This window comes from Erinaceus europaeus, chromosome 6, assembly GCF_950295315.1.
Source record: "Erinaceus europaeus chromosome 6, mEriEur2.1, whole genome shotgun sequence".
In the NCBI taxonomy this organism is placed as follows: Eukaryota; Metazoa; Chordata; class Mammalia; order Eulipotyphla; family Erinaceidae; genus Erinaceus; species Erinaceus europaeus.
The window spans coordinates 59294360-59310334 of NC_080167.1; the positions used below are offsets into that span (position 1 = coordinate 59294360).

The 15975-nt window shown below is 42.1% G+C and overlaps 1 protein-coding gene across 1 annotated transcript in view; it reads right to left on the reverse strand.

Moving 5' to 3' along the window:
• Nucleotides 1–15975, reverse strand: part of PIP4K2A (phosphatidylinositol-5-phosphate 4-kinase type 2 alpha) — a 173547-nt gene that overhangs the window by 19953 nt on the left and 137619 nt on the right. The window contains exons 5-6 of the mRNA XM_007526374.3: nt 15680–15826; nt 12789–12827 (exon numbers count right to left, since the gene is read on the reverse strand). Coding sequence (XP_007526436.1) covers nt 12789–12827; nt 15680–15826 — 186 coding nt within the window. The remainder of the gene's footprint in view (nt 1–12788; nt 12828–15679; nt 15827–15975) is intronic.

Genomic DNA, 15975 nt, shown 5'->3' on the forward strand with positions numbered 1-15975 from the left:
AAACCCGAGTGACACACTGAAATTGTGAGTGACACTTGTTTCCACCAACATCTGCATCAGCAGTGCTGTGGTGCTTAGCAAATTGGAGGGATTTACAACTATTATAGGTAGACAGATGGCATACAAATTACTTTCTCTAAAAATGTAATGAAGTTCACTGTTCTCTAAGAACTACTAGATAGCAAGCTGAAGTCATCTACCATGAAGACCTTATTGTTTACCTTTTAAAACATTCTCCAGAGACCCTGCTGATAATGGGCAACCTTTATATTAAAAGCACGCCACTTTATTTTTAAAGTGAGGAAACCCACGGGGCTATGAATTAAGAATTTAATAAACTCCTGGTGTGACACTGACCACAGGAGTGAGCCGGCTGAGCTGCTCAGAAGGAGCTGTGGGCAGTAATGGTCTCTACCCTCTGCTTTGAAACCCAGATCGTTGGTTTTTCAGGGGAGTTTTGAGAGCCTCTGAGTCACTGAGTCTGGCTCCTTAATGGGTGTCTTTCATACCCTTTCCAGTTCAGTGCAGGAGCAGCCAGAGGGCGGAGGAAACCACCCCAGCTCAGAAACACTTCAATGTGGATCCTGAGGGCTGGCTGTCAGCCAGCGGTCAGCAGCCTTTCTGAAGTGGTGGTAGGCTAAGCCTTTACTTACTCTCAATGAAGTTCTCCATGCTGGTGGAGCTGGGGAACCCGTGGTAGCCCGTTTGAGACTTGTTGGAAGGGGATCCCAAGGAGGGGGCATTTGAGGGACTGGCTCTTCCCCCCACACTCATGTCAGTCACTCCTGGCCCATAAAGGCTCCAAATTCAGTCTTTAGGGGCTGGGTGGTGGTGCGCTCAGCTGAGTACACATTACTGTGTGCAAGGAGTGGGGGTTCAGGCCCTAGTTCCTACCAGCAGGGACAAATCTTTGAAAGGTTAAGCAGTGCTGTAGCTATCTCTCTCTCTTGCCTTTCCATTTCAGTTTCTTTCTGTCTATATTGAACAAATGCATAAATAAATATTTTTAATCTTTAAAAAGATTTTTAATTATATTTATTTATTGGATAGAGACATTTAGGGATCAAGAGGGCAGGGGGTGATAGAGAGGGAGAGAGACGAAGAGACACCTGCAACACTACTTTGCCACTAGCAAACTTTTCCCCTGCAGGTGGGGACCAGGGGCTCGAACCCAGGTCCTTGTGCACTGTAACATGTGCTCAACCTGGTGTGCCACCACACTGCCCCATAAATATTTTGAAAAATTCATCTTGCTTGCTATTTTGTTTTTAAATGAGAATTTTTTAAAACACATTTCACACAAATCATAAGAGGTAAAAAGCAGTGTTTTACAGGAGAGTGAAAGAAGCCAGAGCACCACTCAGGTACAAGTGGTGCTCTGGGTCAAACCAGAAGCCTTGGGCTCACTGCAAGTCCTGAGCTCTACCCACTGAACTCTCTCCCCAGAAGCTCTGCCTGGTGTTTTCTCTCTGGCATGGGGAGGGCTGCCACTCATCTCTCATAATGTGACTTGTAGAGGCAAGATCAAAGCTCACACACAGAGGTCACTTCCCTTTGAGAGCCGGCTCTCCATCTCCATTACTTTCTTCTTCTTTTTTTCTAAAGTTCGTTTTTTTAAATTTATTTTCCCTTTTGTTGCCATTGTTTTTCATTGTTGTTGTAGTTGTGATTGTTGTTGTTGGATAGGACAGAGAGAAATGAAGAGAGGAGGGGAAGACAGAGAGGGGGAGAGAAAGACAAACACCTGCAGACCTGCTTCACCACCTATGAAGCAATCTCCTCCCTGCAGGTGGGGAGTCGGGGGCTCGAACTGGGATCCTTATGCCGGTCCTTGCACTTTGTGCCACATGTACTTAACCCGCTGCACGACCGCCCGACTCCCCACTTGTGTATTATTAATGCATCACCATCACTCTCTTTCCTCTCATGGTATGCTGCTGCTGCTGGATAATTAGCATCAGCTCCTCTAACTATCAGCTGTGTGACTCTGGGAAAGTTACTTAGCCTTTTAGACCTGGTCCCCTCATTTCGTGATGGGGATGCGAAAGCACTGTGCTTTGATGATGGCCTGAGTTCAGATGTGCAGAAGGTTTAGGCAGTGCTAGCTGCCACACACTCTGTCCTTGTCACTCACACATTATGCTCCCAAGCTTGGCTTTGGTATCCAGAAGGAAGTCTTCACCAATAAATCCTGAGCAAGATTAAAACCTGTGTTAACATAGTCTACATCTTTATACTAGCAATGATGCTGTGGATAAACTCCTTAATCTGCCCTGACCTCAGTTTCCAGATGTAATGGGAAGTTAGTAACCCCTATTTAAGAGAGGGAATTAAATGACATAAAACACCTACAGTGTTAGGTAACAGGAACTCATGATTTATTATAGCTGCCTCTCCTCTTTCTTCCTGCCTAATTGTTTCAAAAGAGGAACTTGGTCCTTTAAAGCCAGCATAATAGTTTTGCAAAAGACTCTTAGTGCCTGAGTCTCCAAATCCTCAGCCAGAGCTGAGTGATGCATCGCTTCGTGTCCTCTCTCTCTCTCTCTCTCATTAAAAATAAATAAATAAAGTATCTTTAAAAATGGGATATCAGTAACCTAAACCATATTTGAAGTTTTCTTTGTTTGTTTTCAGGTTTTATCATCAGTCACAAGTGTCTCTTATGACTCCTCTTCCTGTAGCTTAACATTCTGAAGATATTGTCTCACGTATTGGGCACAAACCTAGTATCCACAAGTGCAAGGTTACCATGTCATTCCACTGCATCAGACACGTGGGGACAGAGGAAACATGAGACAGGGCTTGTTAGAGGCGACAGAAGCCAGAGGTTCTTTCTCTACTGTAACTGCTCTACTTTCTACTCTGCTCTTTACACCTCAACTGCGGGAAATTTCCGTGTTGACTGCAAAAGTGATTCCAGCTAGGAAAAACTCATCTTTCTTACTGAAGCCCACATAAGAATAAAATATTACTACATGACAATAAAATCTGGATAAAATAACTCCTTAGACTAATAAAGCATCTACACATTAGTGTATGTGGTAATATAGTATAAAAGTTAATACTATACACACACACACACACACACACACACACACACGCACGCACGCACGCACGCACGCACACACACCACCAAGGACAGAAATCTGCTAACTCCTGCCTTTCTTTAATTTTCAAGGCTTAGTTTCCTTAGCTAGTATGTTTATTAATAGTGGGCAATTTAGTAAGTGCTATTTGTGGCTCTAAAACAAAAATTCATGAACTGAAATTTTAGTAGACGGGAAGCATAACCCAAGTTCTAGAAAGTAATGAACTCACTGGACACATTTAATTTGTTATGAGCTGTAAAAAGAAAATTGTTTTGCTATAGGCACTTTTCCTTCTTTTTGTTATCTAGGTTACTGGGTGAATCATTTTTAAAAAATATTTATTTATTTATTTATTTATTCCCTTTTGCTGCCCTTGTTGTTTTATTGTTGTTGTTATTGATGTCGTCGTTGTTGGATAGGACAGAGAGAAATCAAGAGAGGAGGGGAAGACAGAGAGAGGGAGAGAAAGACACACACCCGCAGACCTGCTTCACTGCTTGTGAAGTGACTCCCCTGCAGGTGGGGAGCTGGGGGCTGAAACCAGGATCCTTAGGCCGGTCCTTGTGCTTTGCACCACATGTGCTTAATCCACTGTGCTACCACCCGACTCCCTTTATTATTATTATTATTATTTTTTTATGGGAAGTATTCTAGGCTTTTTCCTCAGTGAGACTCTATTCTTCAGTGGTAAGAAACACTATATAATGATGCTGGTCACAGACAAAAATGGTGTTAGATGCAACTAAGACACAAAAGAACACAGGCTTGAGAGTCCAGAGGCTCATGTGAACAACAAGCAGACAATAGTTCCAATTTTAGATATGTAAAAGCTTCTAAGTAACTCTAGGGGATACTTATTACTTCCCAAGTCTCAGTAAAAGACAGAAACAATCTCTGTGGATATATCTGGCCAGGGATTTCTGATGTAAAAAAAGAGCAAAAAGATTCAAAACCAATAGTCATACTGCTTAGAGTTCTTATTGTTAACAGGGGTGAGCAGATGTCTTTGTACAGAGCTCTACAGACAAAGATATGGGGAGGCAGACAGTGGTCATAGAGGGGCTGGGGACCCAGCAGGGCCAAGGTGCTGCAGGGCTCTGCTGCTTCCTCTGGAATGGTAGACAAGAGGGAAGAATCAAAACCATCAAGGCATTAACCCCTTCCTGCTAACAGAAAGACACTCATCACTTAGCAATCTTTAGCAAAGTGTCAACATTTTTATGTCATTAAAATCTGTTGCAGATTCTTTGGAAATAAAACCAAAAATAGACAAATGTTTCTTCGAAGGATTTTGTTTCAGAAGTTAACCTATCTGTGTGCACGACCTGTTTGTATGTACACTTATCTGCATATAGATGTATTTATATTTGTAGCTGTATGTACATATATATATATATATATATATTATCGATTTCATTGGATTCTGTGACTTGATGTATGGAGCTTAGTATGTGGAGCCAGGAATTATGGAAAAATTATATTAAAGTAAGGTTTAAAATCTTTAGAGGTATTATACAAGGTTTACATCTTTTAGATGACTCCAAAGCTTAACAGATGACAAATATTTAGCATCTGCATTTCTATTCGAAAACAACATCAAGTACACAGAATTCAGACCATAACAATACTGGACCTTATCATCATTTTACCATCCACTGTATTTTAAATTGCCATTAGCAACAGGAAAATTAAAATACATGCATTTAAAGTGCACAGAGCCAAAATCGATAAAACACAGAGCCAAGTCCTCATTATAGACTGGATGGAAGCCTTAGTGGAAGATGAAATGTTCTCCTGTCACACTTGAGTGTTTAATGCAAACAGGATTTTGGCACCAGAAGGTTTCAATGCAAAGGATAATACAGAGCATAGTGCTCTGTGATTAAAGGACTTGTATTTCAGAAAGACATAAATTTTTGTTCGATGTGCTCATTTGGCAACCCATTAAAAAAAAAAAAGTCTAATTGTGAGCCTTGATGTCAAAGATTGCTGTCTGGTGTCCCTTTGATGGGCTGTATTGTGACACTATGAACTGAATACAGAATATGAAAAATATGTGCTAATGATTGTCTCATGTTAGGGATTGCTTATGCTCATGATTTTCTTGTTATTTCAAGCTCACCTAAATGAAAATAAGCCTGCAGGAAAGAATAGTCTCCCCCGTCTCCCTTTACGAGGCATGCCAAGAAGCTGCAAACATCAGTCTTTGGGGCTGAAACTATATTCCAGAAATGTTTGCAAGGGAAAGAAATTGAGGGAGTTCTTACATTGGAGCTAGGGTAAAGACAATCTGATTAAATAGTATTGTATATGTGGTGTCAATCTGGGGGTAATCAGAGATGTTTGCGACTTAGAATAAAATCAGTTCTGCATATCAAAGCACCCAAACCACAAACTGGAGACATGAAAAGGCAAATTAGTGACCGTGGATGAAGTTCGTTCAGAAGAAGCAAAGACAGCAGGTGTCTTCTCACAAAAAATCCAGAGAACCACCTTCTCCAACAGCACATGTGGAATGTCAACACAAGTTCACGGTTTGGGAAAAAAAACAACAGGTCATTATTAACTTGTAATTTCCACATTGAGAACATACACACTTGTGATCAGGGTCTGGATGTGAGAGCCTCATCATTTTTATTTTTAATCTGTCTCCATATAAATGTATAAATGTGGGAAGAGAACATCGTCTAAATAGGGTTGGCCTTAAGAAGTACAAAACTAGACAAAGTCAGCCCTCATTTTGGCAGTTTTCAAGCTGGTGGAACCTAAGAGTTGGCTATTTTATTTTTCTGGATATTCTGAAGGTAATATTTGAAAAGTAAAACTTTGTCCTTTTTTTCCCCCTGATATGTGGTAGTTACACTGCAGGTGAGACCAACAAAGTTGTCTTGCTTATAACTGACCCAAAGATTCTGTGGCATGGAGTCTGTGATGCTAATCTAAGAAAAGTCTGTGTAGAAAAACAGGTTTGCTAAGTTCTAGAATCTACGGTTTAATGCTAAGCTAGAGAACATCAAAACTTTATTACTATTTCTTTCTTTTTTGCTTTTAATTTGCCACCAGAGTAATTGGTGGGGGTTCCATACTTGCATGATTCCATAACTCTTTAAAATTTAATCATCATTTTTTAATGATAATCATTAAGAACAGACTCATTAATTAAGAGCAGATTTCATTAATCACTAAGAGCAGATTCTTTAAAATTTAGCCATTATTTTTTAAGATAGAGAATGACAGGGAGGGAGAGAGAAATAAGAGTGAGAGACAGAGAAAAAAGAGACACCACAGAACCACTGCACTGCTCAAGAAGCTTCCCCTATGCAGGTGGCCAGGGGCTCAAACCTGACCCTAATTTTTTTTATTTTTATAGTCACATCTAGGGAGCAGCTTGGCTTGGCATAGATTCAGGCCACATGCCAAAGTCTTAAGGTCTTTTTTTTTTTTCCACCTCAACTCTTTCGAAAGCCAAGTAAACAGGATTTGTCAGGTTAAACGCATACCCTTTTAGACAGCACTGCTTCACACAGGCTGGTATACCTGCATGGAGTTCATCCCGGTGAAATTTAAACTAATCCTAGGCAGTGGAGGGTTTCCACATGGCTGCCAACCAGACTGACTGGAGGACTCGGACGCTGTCATCTGGGAGGTGGCCGTTAGCATCATTCCTGCCATCGTCAATTTCTCACAAACCGCTCTCACCACTGGGCCAGATTCCAAATGCACTTAATCCTCACAACTTCACTTCCCAGAATAACCCTCATGGCTTACATTACGGGTTTCTCAGGCTTGCTCAGACATCTGCTGATATAACCTGATGGCTTGCATCTCCCCCTGTTAACAACAGCAAACTAAGAATGGACAAGATTGTAGTGATTCTCCAATCCAGGACTCTTCAAGTAATGTCAACAACTGAACCGCACCTCCGCTGAATGGGGTCCAGGAAGGTATTGTTTGAAATTGATTCTTATAAACGCCAAAACATTAGACCCAAAGGTACCATCAAATCCTCTAATTTTACAAATGAGGACAATAATGTCTGTGATTTACCCCAAATCCTAAATCTCTACTATAGGCAGAACAGTGGCTGGGACTCAATTTCCTAAGCCCAGGGTGCCATTCTGCTCAAGCATCTCTTTTATAAAACATCTCCAGGTCAATGGGCAGATGATACTGGTGTTGCCTTTCATTTCAGGGCTGAGAACTAGGTCCTGCTTTTGCCCTCATAGACACTCCCCCCACCCCCAAGCTCTGGGTGCTAGGAATAGGGTTCTTAACACTGGATGTAAAGGGAAATGATTCTCTTCCTTCTTGGGAGGAAAGGAATTTTATGGAAGGTTCAAGCATAAACTGAGATTAGGGCCCCAAACCTTGCCAACCTCCCTTTGCAGGTGTGTGTGTGTGGGGGGGGAGGGGGTAAGCTGGTGGGGTGGTGGTGGTGTCTCTGCTGATAGTGGAAAAGGAAGCACTTACTCTGAGAACCAAAGAAAGACCCCCAGAGGCTGCACTTCTGTGCCTTTGGACCCGCCACCTTTGCTCCCTGTCCTGAATTGCAGCCCCCTTGTCAGAGAGAGAGAGAGAGAGAGAGAGAGAGAGAGAATGAGAATGTCAGCGAGAGAGAGGTGGCAGTTAATGATAATTGGTTACAATTTAAAGATCACAAAAGAAATGCAGGGGACTGGTCTAGCAAAGCATTTTTAGAACAGGAGGGTATAAATGCTGAGTCCCCCTGAAACTTCAGTCTGTAAAATAGGTAAAATGTCAGAGAGGGTGACAGTCATTTAATTGCCAGGGCAATTCAAAATGCCCAAGAATCGACAAAGCAGCTTTCTGTAGCCCATTATCAAAGTGTCAACAATGATTATTGCCAATATAGCCACACAAATGCCAATTGTAGGGGCAGCTGCTTTCTTTCAAATGAGTTCCAAGAAGGAGGTTATATGTTACAAGGAATCTTCTTATTGTGACCCTTAGCTCCATTAGACTGGCTTCACTTTACCTAACAAAATCAGACCTGAGTTTTGAGGAGTATGGAGCAGAGTGATGAACAAAATGCATATCTGTGTGAAGCCCCAGGACTCTCTTGCTCAAGAACATGGGCTTTTTAAAGAGTCAGGTCAAATCCCCCAGAAATCAAGTGAGTCCAGTTATGTTTTTCTTTTACTTCCCAGAGTCCCTGCTGAGTCGCTGGCTTGCTGGCAGCATGCTAAGTCTGTCATTTGTAAAAAGCAGTCCGCTCAGCTAGAATTACTAATTTGATGCCGCACTGGAATTGCAGCGCAGCTGTGAAAAGATCGACCACCAGGGAGATTCGCATTTCTCCCTCTCATTTAGAGGAGGCGGAACTGCTGGAGCCGTGAATGGAAGATGCCCTTCCATTAAAAAGGAAAGAATTAAAGAATAAAACAAGTCATAGCAGCTGTCAGAATTTGACAATGGTATTTTTCCCGCAAAGTGCTGTTCTGATTAAAAAAAAAAACACAAACCCAAGACATCTGTATATGCATGTCCTGATACTCGCTCCACGAAAGTGATGCTATTATTGGTGGAATATAACTTCTTTATTTCTTTCCAGTCCATCTTCATTACCATGTTAATGCAAATCACACTAATTATGTGTCAGGCAGAATGCTCAGAGATGGGGCCCTGTCTGCACCCAGGTGACCAAATATTTGAAATGACAGCCTTGAAACGTGTACATCAACAAGTTTAAAGTATGGGGAATTGAAACAGTCATAATGACACAAATAGGGGGGGAAAACCCCAAGAATTCTCATGACTTATTAAAGTCACAGGGAAGGAGATTATCTATGGAAACTGTTCTGGTGACAATCACTTTGTAACGAATGCTGTCATAATGATGAGAGTAACAGTAAAAATAAATAAAATGAATGAATGAATGAATGAATAAAATTCTCCCAAGCCATTTGGTTTTATTCAGAGAAAATTGAAATAGAGGAGATAAATATTTTTAACCTCTAAATTACTTCTAGAGGTAAGTGATTGTTTTGACAGCATGCACACTTTTGCTTAGGAAAACAGCAGCACACTGTTTTGAAAGAGTGAGAAATACGAAATGATGAAAAGAAAACCTGCAAATTGCTAGGAAAAAGAAAAGGAAAGAAGTTTTAGAGCCCCAAATGCTTGAAGAGCTTAGTTCTATTACTACACTGCACTTGACTTTATGTGTTCATTCAGTAAATTCTGCCTCAATTATAGTTCCATTATAAGCCAACTGCTACTTCAGAGACACCAAGCCCCTCTGCCAAGGCAGGCCTTGTTGCTTTCAACTTGCGTTTTACTTATTTTGGCATTTTGTTCCTTCAGTTATTTCCTGTTGCCCTGCCCCAGCTTGTAACCTAGAACACCTGTGATCTAGAGGCTGGTAGGTAGCCTTGCAGAGCTGCTCCTTCTGAAACAAGAAGGTGTCTCTCCCTAACTCCAAACAGAGAATGAAAAATAGGCCAGGAGATCCAGTAGCATCATACATTCATGAGACTCTGGGTTCATTTGCTGGGACTATACATATCTAAAAACACAAACCAAAAAAACCTCAAAACCCAAAGCCTTGAGCCTAGTTTTTAAGTGGTTTGATTAAAATCACAACAAAACAAAAAGTGATGAAGAGGAATAACTAAGAAAACAAAGGTGTCTTTCAGATAAGCAAAGGTTAATTTCATTCTAAATTTGAATCTGTCTACAATCTTACACGCTAAACTAAATGTACTTCAAATATTACCTAAAGTGTACTGACTTCAGAAAGGTTGAAATGCAGTAGTCTCCTCATCCCTAATCCCTATCTTAACACTGTCAGTTGGAGAGAACTTTGAAGCTCATTCAAGACAATATTTAAGAGGCAATGTTCACTATGCAGCTATTAAGAACAATGACCTACCTTCTCTGACCCATCTTGGACAGAGCTAGAAGGAATTATCTTAAGTGAGCTAAGTCAGAAAGATAAAGGTGAGTATGGGATGATCCCACTCATCAACAGAAGTTGAGAAAGAAGAACAGAAAGGGAAACTAAAAGCAGGATTTGACTAAATTGAGAGTAAGTAGGGCACTAAAGTAAAAATCCTGTGGTGAGGGGGAGGGTGGACATTCGGCTTCCCAGGGTGGTGGGGGGTGGGGTGGGGTGGGTAGGTGGGATGGGACACAGTCTTTTGGTGGTGGGAATGGTGTTTATGTACATTCCTATTAAAGTGTAGTCATATAAATCAATATTTAATTAATATAAGAGGGGGAGAAATTGTATGTCTCAAACTTTTTAAAACACAGACTGAGTCTTTTTAATACATAGGCTGAGTCTTTGATATGTGGACTCTTTCAAAAGCCTAGACCAGGGAGAATAGAAGCAACCGGTGGCACAGCTATATACAAGATACTGGGTATTATACAGCAAACCCTAACAAAGAAACTTTTCAAAGTTAACCCAATTACCAAATAATGTGATGATAACAATAACTATCCATTGTCTTCTTGAACCCTAAGAAAGGAGGAACCTCACATTTCCACTATAGAGCCTATATTTCCCCTAGTCCTGGAACCTTAGGGTGGGGTGCACTTTCCTGCATGCTTCTCTCAATTCATATCAAATAATATTGCATCTGCCAATCACAACCTAATCAACACAACGAGTGCCACCTCAACATGCTTCACCTCAGACTGTGTCCAGAGACTTTAGGTGTGGAATGACAGCCCTTCAGCTTCATTACTCAGGTGAGACCTGTCCTTTCATAGTATTCTCTAATTCTACTCCAGGTGGCTCGCTTCCTAACAAAGTCCCAAAACCTAGATATAGACCACGTTCCATGAGATACAGCATATGCTCACACGTATCTATAAACTAGGGTAAAACGTTGGGACTATGTGTAAGCCTGATAGAGCTTAGGGAGAACTACCCCCATCCTTGGATGGAGGTCTGAGAAGATAACCTCTTGGTGAGTCTCTCTCAACCGAGGTGAGCAAAAGGGGGGAAACTCAGACTTAGTTCTTTCCTTCTTGACTCTCAGGCCCACAGAAACCCCAATACTTCCCTCCATTAACTGCAGTCTACATGGCTGCAGATTCACTTATTCAAAGTCACCTTCTGATCACAGAACAACACACCTTATCACACACTCCATCATACACCTCAGACCCCAGACAAGAGAAATTCCAAACTATATGGCCTTTTGATATCCATCTTCTCTCTGTCTCACCCTACTGGTTTAACCCCTATGCTTCTCTCAAGTACCTTTGGATAATTAAGTTGCTTGCGTCATGGAGAATAACTATCTTGTATCTCATCAATTCCTGTCATACCAGCCCCCTACCATAAGGGCAAGCTGATCTTTAAGAAACCTGTAATTTCTGACATATTTCAATAATTCCCTTTGTTTGGTTTTCTATTTAACTCATTTCCACCTGCTAATAAATGAGTTCTGAGCACGCTGCAGGGCTCCCTGGTGTCTTTACTCTAGAAAGAACTGGTCCGTTACCATTCCCCTGGAGATCACCCCGCCAGAGACCCGACAGCAAAATATATGCCTGAAAGCAGAAGTACACTAGAGTCTGCAGTGAGTACCCCCCCCACACACACACACACTTCATCTGCACTATTCCAGTCTTTAGGTCCATGGTTGTTCAACAATTTGTTTGGCTTTATATGTTAACTCTCTTTTCAGCCACCAGGTTCCAGATGCCAGCATGTTGCTGATCAAGCTTCTCTGGACTGATGACCCCACCAATGTGTCCTGGAGCTCTGATTCCCCAGAGCCCCACCCTACTAGGGAAAGAGAGAGGCAGACTGGGGTATGGACCGACCAGTCAATGCCCATGTTCAGCGGGGAAGCAATTACAGAAGCCAGACCTTCCCCCTTCTGCAACCCACAATGACCCTGGGTCCCTACTCCCAGAGGGATAGAGAATGGGAAAGCTATCAGGGGAGGGGATGGGATATGGAGATCGGGTTGTGGGAATTGTGTGGAGTTGTACCCTTCCTATCCTATGGTTTTGTCAATGCCTCCTTTCTTAAATTAAAAAAAAAAAGGCAATGTTCAGTTCAATAGCCTCATTATAATGGGTATGAAAATTGTAGCTTAAAAGTCAGGAAAGTCATTCAAGTCACACCTGGCTAGTTGAGGATAGAGATGGCTTGAGAGCCCCCTACTTCCCCCCACCCCCCACACACACACTGCTGAACTGAACTTGGTCATTTTGGTCATAAGTTCCTATATAGGGGGCTGAGTTCTCAAGACCACGCTGCATGTGAGAGGGTTCTTTTAAGCATATGTAAAAGAATGATTTCATTACCCAACAAAGAGGTGCAGGGGAAGCAAACAGGAGGAGAAATGCTTTAACACTCCTCACTTCAAAATTGTGTCTCTCATAATGGCAACAGTGAGAAATCACAGTGGAGGAAGAAGGGAGAAGAGAGGAGAGGAGAGAGGAGTGGAAGGGAGGGGAGGGGAGTAAGGAGGAAAGACCCAAATGAAGCCACAGTCGGATAAAAGGGGTGAGTTACATGGTGAAAGGCTGACTGGGAACTTTAGCGGTGAACTTGACAGAGTCCATGCATAGGCTGATTCACAATAATGCACACCTGAAACTTATACCATGTTGTAATGCAATGTAACTTCATTCAAAACTTATGGAAAAATTAAAGATACAGTTTGAGCAAACCCCAGAACCATGGTGAAGAAAGGGTGGTGGGTCTTTTACCTTTTCTTTGTCACTAGCTTCTCTAGCCACTGTAGAGCCCTGGAAGACAAAGAGATAATGAGAAGACAAGCACACAAAGGATGCACATTCAAAATGTTTAAAATGTGCAAACATTTCCCAGTAGAGCACAGAGGTAAGTACCAACCCTGCTTTCAGTCTGGTCCAGAGTGGGCTGTGCTCTCCCCCTTCCTAGCCCAGCATGGAGGTTCCTGCTCCAGTATTCCAGACTCTAGAGAGAGTATCAGGGTCTCTGTGTTGTATTTTCTCCAGTTCTTGCTCCAGCAGACAACCAGAAAGCCTGACAACCCTTAGACTGCTAATTCACCAAGTACTGGACTAGAACCACACTTTTGGTACGCCACCTGGCAAAAATGGCTAAGAGGAGTGGGCCACCAGCTGGTGGCAGTGACTATGGGGTAGTAAACTGCTTTCACTACCTGATGTCTCCCAGATGTGGGCACAAATGCTCTCTGATTGCCTGTCTAGGGTACTGGATGGACATATTTTCCTAACTGTGGGCAAGGCATCCCTGGTACTTTCTACCCTTCTTCCCTTGGAGATCAGCTCTAAAACCCTACCTGTGTTTCTGTTTTGTTTTGTTTCGTTGCATCTCACTTGCATCCCAGGCCCTGGGATGACACACAGTGGTATAAAGTGGAAGAAAACTCTATTATTGGTCTTGGTCACTTCTATGCACATTGGTTTTAAAAACTATGCCATAACCACCATTTCCCCAGACAATTCTTTTAGCCCACCTGCATGTTAGCTGTCGGGCTCAGGCAAAATTAAATTAGTAAAGTCATGGGCCCCCTTAGAATAAACATAAAATACACTCCCTAGCTTTTTCCAAAAGGGAGACCCCAAATCTCATCTGCTCTATTCTTACCTTTAGGTTCCTGATTATTAAACAATTTGTTCTGCTTTATATGTTAATGCTTTTCAACCACCAAGTTGCAGATGCTAACCTGACTTCCCTGGGCAGATAACCTCACCATTGTGTCCTGGAATCCCACCTTCCCAGAGCCCTATCCCACTAGGGAAAGACAGAGACAGACTGGGAGTATGGATTGACTTGCCAACGCCCATGTTCAGAGGAGAAGCAATTATGGAAGCCATACCTCCCACCTTCTGCACTCCATAATTATCCTGGGACCATACTCCCAGAGGGATAAAGAATAAGAAAGCTTCCAATGGAGGGGATGAGATATGGGATTCTGGTGGTTGGGATTGTGTGGAATTATTTTGTACCCCTCTTATCCTATAGTCTTGTTGATAATTATTAAATCAACTTAAAAATCAATAAAAGAAAAAAAGTGACCATAAAAAACCAACCAACCAACCAAACAAAACCTACATCAGAGCTCTCTGGCATTGTCCAGAATGATCTGGGCTTCTGGGATTGAGTTCAAGCAGAAAAATTTATTTGGGGGAAAATTCAGTGCAAAAAGAAAAAAAAAAAGCTGTGAAACCAGTGTGCAGTGAGTTCCTCTACATGTCACCCAAGAAGGGCCACTGGTGCTTTGTTCTTCAGTGACCTGATATCAGCAGTTGTTCCACAGCAAAGCTCTGTGCTGGCTGATTCAATGCTGGAAGAAGATCATAGACCAATGTACTTGGTCTCTCTTACCCTCCAGCCCCAGGTACACAAACTCCCACTAGCTGACCAGGTGCTAAACAGTTAATGCCCTGAGATACTGGAAGGAGCCAATTACAAAGACAACTTGTACCCACCAATCACCCTGAGCTTGACAGCTTGCCAGTACATAAAGGCTTCATACAGTAGAACACAGCCACACACAGCAGAAATGGTGGGCCTGGTGGTATTCTGATCAAACTTGGCTCACAGAAATAGACTAGGGGTATGGATCCACCTGCCAACACCCACATCCAGCAGAGAAGCAATTACAGAAGCCAGAATTCCAACCTCCTGCACCTCAAAAAGAATCTTGGTCCACACCCTCAAAGGGGGAGCAATGTTATGGGAAGATGACCAGATGGCTCTGAACTCTAATTCCATCAAGACCCTAAGGCCCAGAGAGAGAAGATGAAAAAAGGAAGGCCATTTTTTGGAAGTAGCAACAGATGTAGGTATGACTTAGAAAGGAAGGAAAGGCAGGGCAATAGAAAAAAATGGCAAATATATATATAATATAGACAGTTATAGAAATAAGTCAAGCCATATTCTGTGACCTTGGGAGAACTACTGCAGTTGCCAGTGGAGAGAAGTCTGAATGGGAAAGGCGTGGAATTAGACCCGTGTCTCATAATCTTGTAAATTAATATTAAATCATTAATAAAAAATAAACCTGTATTCCTTCCATATTCTCTTGTTCACATTATTTGTCACATCCTAAGACACAGGCACATGCCTTTCAATGGCAGGAAGGCATTTGGAGACATGCATTGTGAGGTTACGTCATTATACACACATGTCAGAGTGCAATGTCACAAGCCGGGGCGGTGTTGCCCACTTTCTGCCTAGATGGGATAGGATAGCTTATTGGAACTACCATCATAACATCGCTGAGTGAGGTTTGTCTATGCTATATCACTGCCAAGTACTTTTCCTCACTGCCTGTCTTCGTCATCCAGGATGCCAGTTTCCTAAAGAGTAGATTTGGTCTGTTTGTGCTTACTAACAAACAGTGCTTACTATGTAGCTGGTGTTCGACAGAAACTTGCTGAATAAATTAGACATGACATGGCTAATAGGAATGACGGTCTTCTTAAAGAGTCAGTAAACCATTTTCAGCAGGAAGGAACTGCTTTGCTTTCTGCCCGGGGATTTAAAGCTCTGAGCACCTTCTAAACATTCAGTACAATCAATAAGAATGCACACTTTTGAGGAGTAAGCTTAATTACTTCGTAAACATTTAAAAAGCATACCTCACCTTTAGGTCATATTTCCTATATACAGAGAGCCGGTGGCTGAAGACATTTCTTGTCACAATCACGTAGATTTCAACACCGTCAACGTTCAGTCGGTACATGCCCAAGAACTGGGGGAGAAGGGTGACCCCGTGACACTCCACTATATACTGCAGGGGAGAGGAAGACAAATTAGCCAATCAAAAGGGGCTCACTCAGGTGTGAAATACAACTTCTCTGTCACAGTGTTTATACAATCTGCAGCCCTCCAACCATTACATGTCCTTTTGCAGAAAACAAGCCTGTTTTACGGCCTGTG